The following is a 14,273-nucleotide window of genomic DNA, read 5'->3' on the forward strand; positions in this document are numbered from 1 at the left end:
CCGCCAAAGCTACCGTCTCAGTATTTGGTGTACAGGTAGATGCAGGGGTTGAGATGTGAATTTGTTCAAATGAACACATCAGTGTCAAAAATGTGCAAATGAGGTAAGAAAAAGGGAAATCCTGCAAATGTGCAGGCCAGTAAGAAACAGGCCAACTCAGCTGATCTTGAATCATTTCCGGTCATTGTTTATGAACTGTTACATATTAACAGACCTGCTGAAACCATAGACAGTAGAGGGGGTGAAGACCGTCTATACTCAAACTAAGAGGGGCTTGTTTCTGCTATGCATGTTGCTAAAGTTGACCTCCAGTACCTAAAGTTTCAGACCTTAATTACTTTTGTCATTCCTGTTTTTCTGGTTTAAATATTTCTTGTTGTTTTTCTGGTTGTACTGTGCAGAAATCATTGTCATAACATCAACATAGAATTTTCCTCCAGTGAACAGATAGAAACAACATTTATTGTTGATCATTGGTAACCCATACTGGTATATACCAATTCTGATCAAATTTGAGCAACACCGTATAATTGCGGTATTTTTTATTGATTAAATTTGGTGTTTGGACCAACTGATATTAGTTTGATTCACGTACGTACAGCATATGCTTTTGATAACTTGCCTTGATTTAATCGTGTCTCGTAGTCATACTGTGTTAGTCCATGTGTTTTCAAAGTTGGATCACGTATTTTTACAAGCATACCAAAAGCGGTCTTTAGATAGAAAGAAACCACAAAGTATTGAGATAAAAGTTTTAGGCCCGGTTTATTTCAGTTAAAAAATACAGTGTTACAATAAGCTTGAACTCACAAAATACGGTTTCCAGTCACCTTGTGGTGATGCAACAGACACATGTCAGACGCGACGCGATGTAGGATATATGTCACGATGTCAACAGTAACAACACATAAATTTGTGAACAAACTAGGTCGACCGTCATGGCTCTCTCGCTACAGTCTGGATAAGGCCACGATATCAACAGTCTGCATGAGCTTATCAATTGCAAGTCACTTGAAAATCAACAGAATACACTTCAGTTTAACTAAAATCTTACAAATTTCTTCATCATGCACATTGAAAGAAAGCCTCAACCACGGGGTCCGCATACTGCCATCCAACGCTATGTTCAGTAGCAATCAACTTGGCTAGCAAATCGCTCGATTTTTCCATAGAATATTATCAAAAAAGTGGTAAAATCTACCGTTTCTATCACTCAGAGAGCAATAGCTGTACATAATATAATCGTCTTCTGTGTCTGAGTTGCGGAAAAGCTATCATAAGGTCTCTCGACTCTCGCTCTCGTTGAGTACACGGCAGCGGGGCAGCTGACCTGATTAAATATTCACGTAAACCACTGACCCCTTCTTGGAAAGTTTGCATAAATTACTGGAACTCTCTATTGTTAGGATGGATGATGTCATTATTTTGGTCCTTATATGGTACTAAACTGGGTTCAAAGGGTAAAGAAAAAGCTTTATAGCTTGCCGAGTTTTGCAATGCGTACCTAACTGGACAGAACGCATATTACGCAACCACTGTCGGGTATCGTTAACTTACATGGCGCTGAGAGCGAGAGTATAGTCACATTGATTTCATCACCTGATAGTATCGCATCGTCCACCATGAATTTGACCGGGGTCTTTGAGTTTGAGGCCAGTTTGCCACACTTTCATGAGCGTGGCGAACCAGGAAGACATTTTATTCGCCACCCAGCACTTTCTGTCGCATTTTGCGAATGTGGTGAGCGCAAGTGCGACCCCTGCCTTTTATAAAATGTATACCATAGTCTGTGTATGTATATAAGTGTGCATGTGTATGTACAAATGTTTGTGTATTTATAGGGTTTGTGAGTTGACGTAACTGCTTAAATTTTTTTATGTCATGTAAGTATTTCCCTAAACAAACAAAACCTATACTCTTTGATAAAGAGATGCTCTCCTGGAAAGGGCGACTGCATCCCAACCTATTCCTCAGATATTCAAAGCACATTTGCATTTAATTTGCATACAATAATTAAAAGTGCATATTAAAAGGACGGGGCACTATGTCACAGAAAAAAAGCAAACTCTCTTGTCAAAAACATGTCGCAGTTGGCCAAGACTGCTTGACATCCACTTTTGCCCTGCTTTTATACGTTTGGAAAATTACCTATAACTTTTACATTAATTAATATTTTCTTCTCAAATTTTCTCCAAGTTATTACATGATGTGCATAGATTTTATCATAGATCACTTTTGATTGAAATAACATGTAGAAAATATGTAAAAATGTGTCTTTTTCCAAAAATTCAGGTAAAAATTGTGGCCATATTGGAATAATTTGCATAAATATTTACATGTATTTGCATACATTTACATATTTTGGTGGACTTTACTACATATTATGAAAGGGCATGACAAGACAAACTCCATATATAATAACCCTGCACAAAATGGAGGAATAGCTTATCACTCCTGAGGTGTTATAAGAATATGTATTTCCCATCTTTTACCATAGCTAATGTATGTGGCTGTTAAAGGGTTAAAGGACACCTCAGAATGTTAGTAAATATCTTTTTTCAGAAGATGTAGTGAATTAACTTGCAGCTTCATTTGTAAAATAACTGTAAAAACTGTTAGGGAGAAGGTAACATACAAGGTAAGGTACAATACTGGTTTGCAAACTCTGTGTCAAACAAATCAATACTATACTTTAAGCAAATGAGATTCCCTTGTGTGCTGACATACATCCTAGGTTTTACCAGAACAGTTATGAGATATAAAATCTTACACTAGATTTTATGACATTTTAAATTCTTTATTGCTGAAACCTATAATGCCAGTGAGGTTGGACACAATCAGGAAGTACTCTCTCACTGGACCCAAAGCAGGGATGTAGAAAATAGCTGGCAGACGGCAAAATCAACTGACTGTCAGCTAAAATTTGCTGACTGTGAAAGTTTAGTTTTAGTAAAAAATCAGGACATTTTGCACTAACTTAATTTGCACATACACTACTTTCAACTGCCTGGACTTTTATTTTTGCCACCTGTAACCAAAATTTTCAACATCCTGCAAAGGAGGTCACTTTTGAGTCATTGTTTTACCTAACAACTGAGCATTATTTGCAGCCCTGTGTTCTTAAAACAAAAACAGTTTGTCATTCAGAAGATGCCAAATCAATACGATCTAATATTGCACAAACATGTATAGACTCTCGCCAGTCACTTGTACCGCTTCGTCTCGCGTATTTGCCTAGCTTACGGTATTTGCTGGTACAAGCGACTGTTACGCCTCACGCAATCCCCCTTGCTATTACATATTCATGAGGTATCGCATCATAGTAATGGGTGGGGTAACAATACCATATTTGGATAGTGGAAGGTCATCCTTCAGGTCATACATTAATGTGGCGTGGAGTATAAGTTGAGGTTTCCAGTTTCTGCCGTGATCGTAAAAGATTAGAACTTAATACTGAATAGAATGAATCAATTTTCAAACTTTTAAAACTGATTTTTAGCATTGTATTTGTAGTCAAAACTATTGGGCTTCGGTCGTCCCTGGATTCCGTCTAAGTGTCGTCGGGCCTTGGGACGTTGATGGTGCTAAGCCATACGGATAAAGTAAAGTGCTGTGAGCATAGAGAGACTGCCGTTGATTGTAACGTCTTGTCGCGATCGTCGCGTTGCTCGTGTTTTGCTCTTGTCCGTCATATACATGTATCCAGGAATACTGTGCCTGAAAACCTAACCCAACAAGTTTCTATGTCAGTAAAACAACTTTTTGATTCCATGATCCCCACTAGCTGGGCCCTTCCTTTACCACAGCCGCGCTGTATTTTTATGTCAACAATCGAGGAATAGTGCTGCAGTTTAAGCCCACCCCTTTCCATGTCACATGTTGTGACGTCACCGTCGCCTTTTTCATACGGTTCTGTGAGGGCGCATACAAGGTATATCAGTCCTCGTGCCTTCGGCACTCGATGTCGCGCCTTCGGCACTCAGCCTCGCGCCTTCGGCGCTCGATCGCCTACGTTGGATTGCTACCGCACTTTAATAAAGTGAATCCGGTCAAAGAAGGCACGGGGGACTGTCGACAGTCTAAAACATGTATTGTATTCATGGAATGGAGTGGTGATAAAGTCTACTTGAATTTTCAAATATCAACTTGTAAGATTGGTGATGGCAAGTGTCACTGTATGGAAAACAGGTTTTCAGATTTCATATTAGTGGTAAACTAACTCCATATGCCGGTCCTCAATACCATCATATAGAGATTGGATTTGTACACCGTGATGAGATGTGTATTCTGTGTTTTGTTTCAATTTTAAAAAAGTAAATTGGAAAGCATAAATTAGGACAGTACATTGTCCAGTTGACATTCTGCAAGTTTTGCTTCAATTCTCAAAATCTAGTAATATGTCATAATTCAGTTGTTCATTTATTTCCATATTTCAGTGTTTCTGACTGTGTGATGCTTCACTTTTTGCAAGGACTACCAACAAACGATGTTGACCGATATGAGTTTACTCAGAATGGTTACAGATTCAGAGTATCAGCTATGGTGCAATATCTGGAGAATCCTAAACATTTCATCACTTGGTGCAGAGATGACAAGGGTAAGTCAAATACATCAGTTGTTTGACATTGTTGATTATGCCAAAATCATAGGTTAAACCAGGACTTTGAATGGACCATGGTACAAACAAACCCATGTGCACAAATGCCTATAGAAATACATCTATTTTCATAGACGCTTGTACATGTACACATGTGAGTTTGTTTGTACCGGCATCTCTTGGATGTACTTAGTCTGTAGAACACATTACATCCTTTGTATTCTGGAGTAGAACCATTGGAGATAATGTGGTGGTGATTGAGTTTGAGGGAACATTAAGTATGTAGCAGCTTTCAGCCAAGTACGTGCATCACTTTGCATCTACATCGGATCACATGCAAACAATGTGAGTTTGATGTGGTGCAAATCAGACAAGACATCAAAGATGACTAATTTGATGTGATGTGAATATCAGTGAGATATACTGAAGATGCAATAGCATGAGAAAAACATCTGGAGTCTGTACTGTGTATTGTTAGCTCACATTTGGTATACCAATGTGAGGTTATCATATCAGCTGAAGTTGGTGACGTATGTATGTATGTATGTATGTATGTATGTATGTATGTATGTATGTATGTATGTATGTATCATGTATGTGTGTTTGTAGGTGTGTACGTATAGTATGTCCGTCAACATCAAAAACTCACAAACTGCTGCACTTTTCAGCTTGGTATTTGGTGTGTTGATGCATCCTTGGGTATAGACGGGATTTTGTTCAAATGAAGTTAGCATTGTTAAAGTTATGCAAATGAGCTTACAATTACGGGAAAGCTCAATTAAAGGCAGAGCCTCCCTTTAAAAGGACGCCAAGTTATGGCGGCCTTCATTGTGTAAGTGGACACCAAACAGGCAACACGCAGGCACACGCTCCAGAAAATGCAACTTTTTAGTTTTCCCCGGTCGCAAAAACACAGACAGACTGCCAAGCGGTCAGCGCAGAGTTGCTGCCGATCGAACTCTGTGGTTATATTCAAAGTCTAACACGACTGGAAGACAAATTTTTAGGAAATTCAAGCATTTGTGGTGGGGAATCAATGACCGTTGGCGATTTGAACCGACCGTCAATCAAAAGCTTGCATAAACTCTGTTTGCAGGATTAGCAAAATCTGACAAAAGGTTGAGATCAGTTTGTGTAATCAATGTTATAGAAATCAAACATCGTACTGGCCAAGCGTTTGACTGTGAGGAGAACTCCACTAATGTGAGAACCTGGGATTGAAAATTGCGGCTTTAACTTAGGAATACCCTACGTCCCTACTTAGTTATCAGAGGATCAATTTCACAGACCTGCCTTTCCTACAATGGCACCAGCTGGATAAGATAAACATAACAATGGAACATTCACACCTTGGGGGATTAATAGTCTTCTGTTTGTCACCCGAGTTGGTCAGGCAAGGACCCGGGTTTCAGGTACCATGCAAGTTAATGCAGTCTTTCCCTAATGAATATGTGAAAATGGTCACGAATTAATAACTCAAGAATCGCTGTTTTGATTGCTCTGAAAATTTGTGTGCAAGTACCTTGGTTGAACCACACCTAAGGCACACACAACGTTAGAATGTTTATAACTTTTTCCATTCTGCCGGAAAGCAGTAATATAAAACCTCTAGATAATTAATTAATTACATCTATTGAAAGTATGTTTAGATATTTCACTATAAATTTCAAAGAAATTGTTAAATAATCATACAAGTCATATTCTGCAGGTACTATAAATGCCAGACTTTTGGGTAGTAAGTTATGACAAACTGAAGGGGTCATTCTCTGTGAAAAGTCAGTGTAAATTTCTTTTGTCTTTCTGCTCGGAATAAATCAATATCCTTTTGTTTCATAAAATAAGTGCAACTAGTCTCCCTACTTTCCATCACCTTATTCTGTATGGCTGAAGACACAATCAGTGGAAAACTTTACAAAAATGCTATCTTTCTCAATCAAGCACATTTTTCTAAATCATTTGAAATAGGAATTTTTTGAGTTGCTAAATGTTTGTGGTCTTATAATAGTGTGAATCGAAGGATAAACGTTAGATGGAAGCATTGATGGTGAAGTGATAGTGAAATTCAAGCAATATACTTTGGCAGTCTGTCGTCTACAGGACGTGTAATGAACGTGAAACCCACATTGGCAAACCAGCTACTCGTTGCAGCAACCGCTTACGCCAAAACAAATTCCTAGTGACAAGTTTAATATTTGAAAGTCGGAATCAAAATGGCGACAACAGTGAAAAGATGTAAACGTCAGTAATGACATTTTTAGCTCACATTTGGTATACCAATGTGAGGTTATTGTATAAGCTGAATCAGTTCATTTGCATCTGATTTGCATGTCTGTATGTCTGTATATTTGTGGGTATGTGCGGATGTATGTCCGTCACACACAAAGGCTCCCATACCGCCAAAGCTACCGTCTCAGTATTTGGTGTACAGGTAGATGTAGGGGTTGAGATGTGAATTTGTTCAAATGAACACATCAGTGTCAAAAATGTGCAAATGAGGTAAGAAAAAGGGAAATCCTGCAAATGTGCAGGAGTGGTGGCATGTCAGTTAAAGACAGGCTAACTCCACTGACTTGAGTCATTTCCTGTAATTGTTTATGAACTGTTACATATTAACAGACCTGCTGAAACCATAGACAGTAGAGGGGAGGAAGACCATCAGTAGAGGGAAGACCGTCTATGGTCAAACTAAGAGTGGCTAGCTGCCTTTCTGCTATGCATGTTGCTAAAGTTGACCTCCAGTTCCTAAAGTTTCAGACCTTAATTACTTTTGTCATTCTTGTTTTTGTGGTTTAAATATTTCTTGTTGTTTTTCTGGTTGTACTGTGCAGAAATCATTGTCATAACATCAACGTAGAATTTTCCTGCACTGAACAGATAGAAACAACATTTATTGTTGATCTTTGGTACCCATACTGGTATATACCAATTCTGATCAAATTTGCGGATGTATGTCTGTCACACACAAAGGCTCCCATACCGCCAGAGCTACCATCTCAGTATTTGGTGTACAGGTAGATGCAGGGGTTGAGATGTGAATTTGTTCAAATGAACACATCAGTGTCAAAAATGTGCAAATGAGGTAAGAAAAAGTGGAATCCTGCAAATGTGCAGGAGTGATGGCATGCCAGTAAGAAACAGGCCAACTCCACTGATCTTGAATCATTTGCTGTCATTGTTTATGAACTGTTACATATTAACAGACCTGCTGAAACCATAGACAGTAAAAGGGGGGAAGACTGTCTATACTCAAACTAAGAGGGGCTTGTTTCTGCTATGCATGTTGCTAAAGTTGACCTCCAGTACCTAAAGTTTCAGACCTTAATTACTTTTGTCATTCTTGTTTTTCTGGTTTAAATATTTCTTGTTTTTCTGGTTGTACTGTGCAGAAATCACTGTCATAACATCAACGTAGAATTTTCCTCCACTGAACAGATAGAAACAACATTTATTGTTGATCATTGGTAACCCATACTGGTATATACCAATTCTGATCAAATTTGAGCGACACCGTATAATTGCGGTATTTTTTATTTAATCAATGGCATGTAAAATAAAATAGACAGGTACTTCTGTGAATATTGCTACCAAATTGATTTTTACATAATCTGTAACCCCTGCAGAGAAAGAGAATTGATTCAGGTATCAAATGAGGTTATAATGAAACATGTGCCTTTAGTAATGCACAATATGTTGAGACTGACATCTGTTACTTCTTTCCTTTATGAACAGATAATTGGTTGAAGTGTGATGACTTAGAATCTTCAGTTGTGCAGTGGCATCGAGATGCACCAACATTTCCTGGATCAGAGATACACATTGTTCTATGGGAGAAACAAGCCACAAATGTCAAAGGTCATGATACAAGCAAGGCTGTCCCATCAGTTAGCAGTACTGAAAATGCTGATATCCAACAGAGTTCAAGTGTGAATTTTGTGAATGAAGGTACATCTCAGGTGTCAAGTAGAATCAGTGATTTGAACAATGAACCACTTGGTGCCTCACAAGACTTAACTTTAGTCTCTTCAACTGAAGATACTGTTACAATTTCTGGATCAAACACAGCTTCATTGAAAGAGTACAAAACAACTAATCACAGAAGCAGTATTGGTATGTTCGTCTCTCCAACCAAACTGAATAGCAATGACTTGACTTTTGAAGTGCAAACTTCTAGCAGTACTGTGGTGTCAGCCGTAGATAACAATCTAGCTGTAGAAATGACTACACTTGTTGATACACCATGTGATAATGCAACATTTCTGGAGAAAACTGCCCCACTCAGCCACTATGAACAGACATTGACCGCAGCGTTTTCAAATGATAGCATCATTATCAGATCTGGAAATACAGGGACAGAAAGAAAACGAGTCAAACGTAACATAAAAGAAGCATGTACGTCATCTGACAGTTCACATAGAGATCTTCTGAACACAGCAATTACCACATACTTCAGTAAGAATAGCAAATACACAGCAAAGAAAACAACAACAATATCAACAGTATATCAAGCAAAAACTTCCAAGATGTGTGACAAAGCCACAAGTGTTATCAGTAAAATACCATCCACAATGTTAAATACAAGGCAACCATGCAGTACTTTGCCGATGGATAACCAACGGAAAACATTTAAATCACCTTTCACAATTGACAAACAATCATCAACAATGGACGTCACCAGTGACAGCAGAAGGAATAGTTTGCATACGGTTGGTAGATCGTCCCACAGACCAACAGGTCCTAATAAATTTGCATCATATGGTAGTAGACCATTTCAAGTTGGCAAGCTTGGTAGTAAAAAACAGTTTTCTGGCTATAATGCCATCAGAAAACAGACTGTACCCGCAATAGCAGAACAAAATAATCATAGCAGTAGAAAAGCAAATTATGCCTACATGGGTATTTCACAACATAACAGCACAGTGGTGCCTGACTATAACAGTGATAGCTGGCCGCAAAGAGAATCTAGCATGTACAGGAAAAGACCAAGCAGTGTGAGTTACTCTGATCAAAGCAGTCCAAGTAGTATATCATCGGCCAGTTCACTGTCATCCAGAGATGATCTATTCTCTAGCGTCCATGATGAGCTGTGTAAAGCACTTGATGTTGCCAGTGACTGTGATAGTAGCTGTGTTAGTTCAAGGGTTGCCAGCCCTATTGATGATGACTTCTTTAAAAATCTCATCTCAGATGACACAAGTGAAAATGATAAACTAATGGAAGAAGTGATGAGTGAGTTAAGTGATATCGTATCAGAAACAACTTAAATCCTAAGGAAATCTTGTACACGTCATGTAATTGCCCAACACTACTGTACCTCTCTCTTACAACAAGGGTCTTGTACATGTAAATGCCCGAGAGAACAGCACCGCCCTCTTTTAACCATGCCAAACTCCTTGATGTGTGCATCTACACCGTACCCTCCTCTATAATTCCATACTGACAGTGGAAACAGCAAGCATGTCAACCTTGGTACATATCTCAGTATATTGAAAAATTAATATGATGAAATATTTTGTCACAAGAGAGCCTTTCTGTTTGTAGACTGCCAGAGTACGGTACAGAACATCATGGAAGTCATATTTATTGCAGTTACACACTTCACTAACTGAAGCATTCTTCATATATTGTAGTTGAAAGATCTATTTGAAAGGTTGTTATGAAATGGTGGCAGATTAATTTTGCAATATACTATGATTTCAAGGAGATACAGATATGCTCTTTATCAAGTGTGAGAAAACTGCATGTCATTAGAAAAATTGCCAGAATATGTACAAAACTTAAGTCTCAATACAGGATATGAAAGAGAAACAGAAGACACTTGTTTGTACCTAGAAAAGATTCTATTTAAATACATAAAAATGTCACTTTCATTGTTTTCTATATTGTCAATTTTTGTAAATAAAACTAAAAAAGAAATGCGGTAAAATGTAAGATTGACTTGTATTTCATAGGGCAACAGACTACTCCCTCTCATGTCTCTGAAAGTGATATTTAAAAAAGGTCCATTCAGAATTTTTACGATTTTCACTGGATGTACTTGGCCTGGTGTTTATCAGAGACTATAGCAGTCCATACAAGGATTCAATTTATTAGGTAAATACAGTGTTGGTAACTGACAAAACCATGTCCAAGCCAAGCTTTAAACTGAATAGGTCCAGACCGACAGCTTGCCAACAGTTTCAGTTTTGATTCTTGTATAGGGCCATCACAAATCATGGTTATAATAGTTCACTTTTAGCAATCATTTAACAGTTTGTCTGCAAGATAAGACAAACTGTCCTTTGTAATCAGTGTGTTGCATGTATATAACATCACTTCTATTGTATCATTGTAGTAACATTTATTTTGATTAAAATAAGTGGCTTAATTTGCATAATAGCTCTTGTATAGCTGTATTTGAAAAATGCACAGAAACTGTGGCTTGGTATAATATCTTTTTGCATCGTTGCTCTTTACAAGCCATATTTATTTTGACTCTGACATTTTTCAACCCTTTTCACTAACTACTAAAATGTGTATATTTCTTTGCTTGAGAACTATAAATACACATCCACAAAGTAGGATTGCAGTGTTTCCATAGACATGTCTTCTTTTGAAGTGTGTCTAAGGTCCTGAAAATTGTTTACAGCAAATGTGTGAAAATGTGCGTACAACAGTACTAGCCGTCCATGTTGAGCTATTTTCTCTGTACAATGGAAGATGTAACTATTCAGCCAATCTTGTTAAAGTAAGTTTTCTTGTATTTATGATAATTAGACATTGGTTACTGTGTAGCCAACAAATAAGTGAATATACTCATTTGCATATCACTTTATTTTCTTTCTTTCTAGTTTCTGTAACCAGGGCTACTGACATATTTGCGAAGATGCTAGATGTATGTTTATCTGCTAATTTGCATTGTTCAATACTATTTCTTTCTTGTAGAAAAATATTAAAAAGAGGAACTAGTCTACACTGTACACATGACTATTCATTGGCTAATTTGTGTAAAGTAACATGATTAAGGTAGAACTTGCCTCATGGACAAATATTCAGACCTGCACACTTTTACAATTTTTCTGATATACCACCTGATGGGGTTCCTTTTAAAGCTCTTGGTGTAAGAAAACTTCACCAGCTTAGTTTTTCAAAATTCGAAAATTTTATTTTTCTCAATAGAGTTAACACAGGGATGGCAGCAAGTTTGAATTTTAATTATCTGTAAATTTTGGGTTATTTGTTCCTCTCGTACCAAAATTTGCATGGTGACCCCTCATGATTTCGAAAGATTTCCCAAAGGGAAGGTTTGAGCAAAAGTTTACATCTTTCACTTTCGAGGCACATACAACCATAATATCATGCATGCCAATTTAATAGCAGAGCATCTTTATATTGAAATATTGATTAAAAAATGTTATCAAAAAATGTTAACAAATGTTAACAAGAAGTGGTGACAAAACCAGGGATCGAGAACTCTCTTGACCTTATTGTATTTTAATATTTCTTGTTTCAGACCAAATTTTAATGTCACTGGTCATTTGAAAGTGACTACATGATTAGCTTGTCTTTTTATTCATATGCAGCCTTTCATCTGTAATGCTACATGACAAACAAAAAATAATCTTGTAATAGGAGATGCAGCAATTTGCATTTGCATATATTGTGATGCCATAGAATATGAGTATAATAAGACATTACGCACAGTCTTGAACCATCCACTGATGATGCATTCATTGATGTGTAATATGCAAATTTGCAATCTGCCGGATCTTGAAATTGTTGGTGAATTATACATTTAAAGCCTCATGATATACCAATCTTGTAGTTTTGGTTTCAAAGTATGGGCAAATACTGTTTCTGTTGTAGTCTTGTAGTAAACTTAGCATGGTGATCCAAGATTTTATTTTTGATTTTGGAAGGGAATGGATTCATAGTTTTCTTTGGGAGAGTTGAAAGTTTGATTTTGAAAGGGAATGGATTCATAGTTTTCCATTTTGAGGAACCAACTACTTTAAAAATCACTTTTCTGATACTTTTTGTATCTCCAAATAATACTTGACAAAATGATGCTTCGAAAGGTAATTGCCTTGTCCAACAGTAATATCTCATGCACATGAGTAATTTGTCCATCACAGTGGTTGCTTGCAGCTTTCTACCAAGGTTTTCCGTGATTAGACCATTTCTCAACATTTCATTTTTAGACCAATCAGTGAATTGTTTTTACAGGCAAGCATTAAAACATACAGAAATATATCTTGTATATCTTTCTATAATCACGCGCAAGTAAAGGTCCCCGGGTGTCTTCCATGCATTTTGTGATCCACGCCGATGAGGGCGGCATCACTTTCTGTCCCACGAGTTGACGACGGAAATATTTTGGGGTCTTGCTTTAATTCAGGGGAATTGACAAACAAAAAGGGGTGACATGTCAACCCTATTTGTAACAAAAGTTAACCCCATAGGGTTAGTATGATTTCTGTCAGAAAACAAGGTTTTATGACAATTTTGACCGAAATTGGTGAAAATTGCCCCGAAACAAACTTTTGGCATGTATCTGTACGACTTGATTATATCTTACGAGTAGGCCTCTTATCCCTAGGTACCTGCACAACGAAATTTAATCTGACGAGCAGTTACAGAAAAAATGAGTTTCAACAAGGAAAAAAAAATCGTTCTTATGCATATTTCATCAAGATTTCAGCAAATACGGCCAAGTGTTTTTGAAAATTAAGTTTTATTACAAATAGGGATAGGGTTGATTGTTACAAATAGGGGTAATACAGTTGCCTTGCGTTGGCCTCCAAGATGTAGATCTCCGAACTACTTTATGGATTTCGTAAGTATGAGTAGAACTGCCTGAGAGTGAGGTTCCTAAAAAATAGGCACTTGATATCGCTATTGTACATATATATATTCTTTAGGTATTAGAGTCTGTCAAGATATCCGTTGAGGTCATACCATTGTGATGGGTCATATCATAAACTGGTGGGGGTGTTCATGGCTCAGGTTGAGGTGTGACAAAAATCAAAAGTGACTTAGCGGCATAGCTACAGTGTTAAGCCTTTCTCCAAGGTTTCTTGGTTGACTACGATCTATTACGATCTATTACAGACTACTGAGCATGCAGAGCTACCCGCTCGAGTGGCAACTGACCCGTTTGCGTGCCTGAGCCCTGCGTACGACGCTGTGTTCCCCGCGTTATACGGGCTGGAGGCCCGTTTATTACATGCCTCAATGTGAGTGCACTGCTATTTTGACTTTCGTTAAAATCTGTATGATGCTGGTCGATTATGGTAAAATTGTTTGAAAATGCCCTGCATGTAACTAAATGTCATATAGCGTTAGCTTTGAAGAGGCATGTAATAAAAATATTATTGCCTGAATACATGGGTTTATTTGCCCTCGTAGCAGGAGACAATTTGCCCTCCTAGCGTCGAGCAAATTGTCACCTGCTCTCAGGCACATAAAACTATGTATTCAGGCAATAATATATAATAACAGTAATAACGCGGTATACGGCCCGTATAGCAAGGTATAACAAGAGCCTCCTGTTATACCTTGCTGGTGCGTTTGTTGTTGACTCTGTGAAAGTTAATTCGGTGATAATCTGGTGACAGCTTCCACAGATCAGTAATTTACCTTGCTTGCTTTGGCGAATTAGGCACTCAAACCATAGACCCTCGAGAAAAACGAGGGTCTA

At 37.7% G+C, this 14,273-nt stretch overlaps 1 protein-coding gene across 1 annotated transcript in view; it reads left to right on the forward strand.

The window, feature by feature from the left end:
- The window catches only part of LOC139116292 (SUMO-specific isopeptidase USPL1-like), a 28,905-nt gene extending 17,352 nt beyond the window's left edge, over positions 1-11,553 (forward strand). The window contains exons 5-6 of the mRNA XM_070678908.1: positions 4,437-4,597; positions 8,327-11,553. Of these exons, the coding sequence (XP_070535009.1) occupies positions 4,437-4,597; positions 8,327-9,858 (1,693 nt within the window). The 3' untranslated portion in view covers positions 9,859-11,553. The remainder of the gene's footprint in view (positions 1-4,436; positions 4,598-8,326) is intronic.
- Positions 11,554-14,273: the final 2,720 nt, after the last annotated feature.

The sequence above is a fragment of the Ptychodera flava genome, chromosome 17, assembly GCF_041260155.1.
Source record: "Ptychodera flava strain L36383 chromosome 17, AS_Pfla_20210202, whole genome shotgun sequence".
Taxonomy (NCBI): Eukaryota; Metazoa; Hemichordata; class Enteropneusta; family Ptychoderidae; genus Ptychodera; species Ptychodera flava.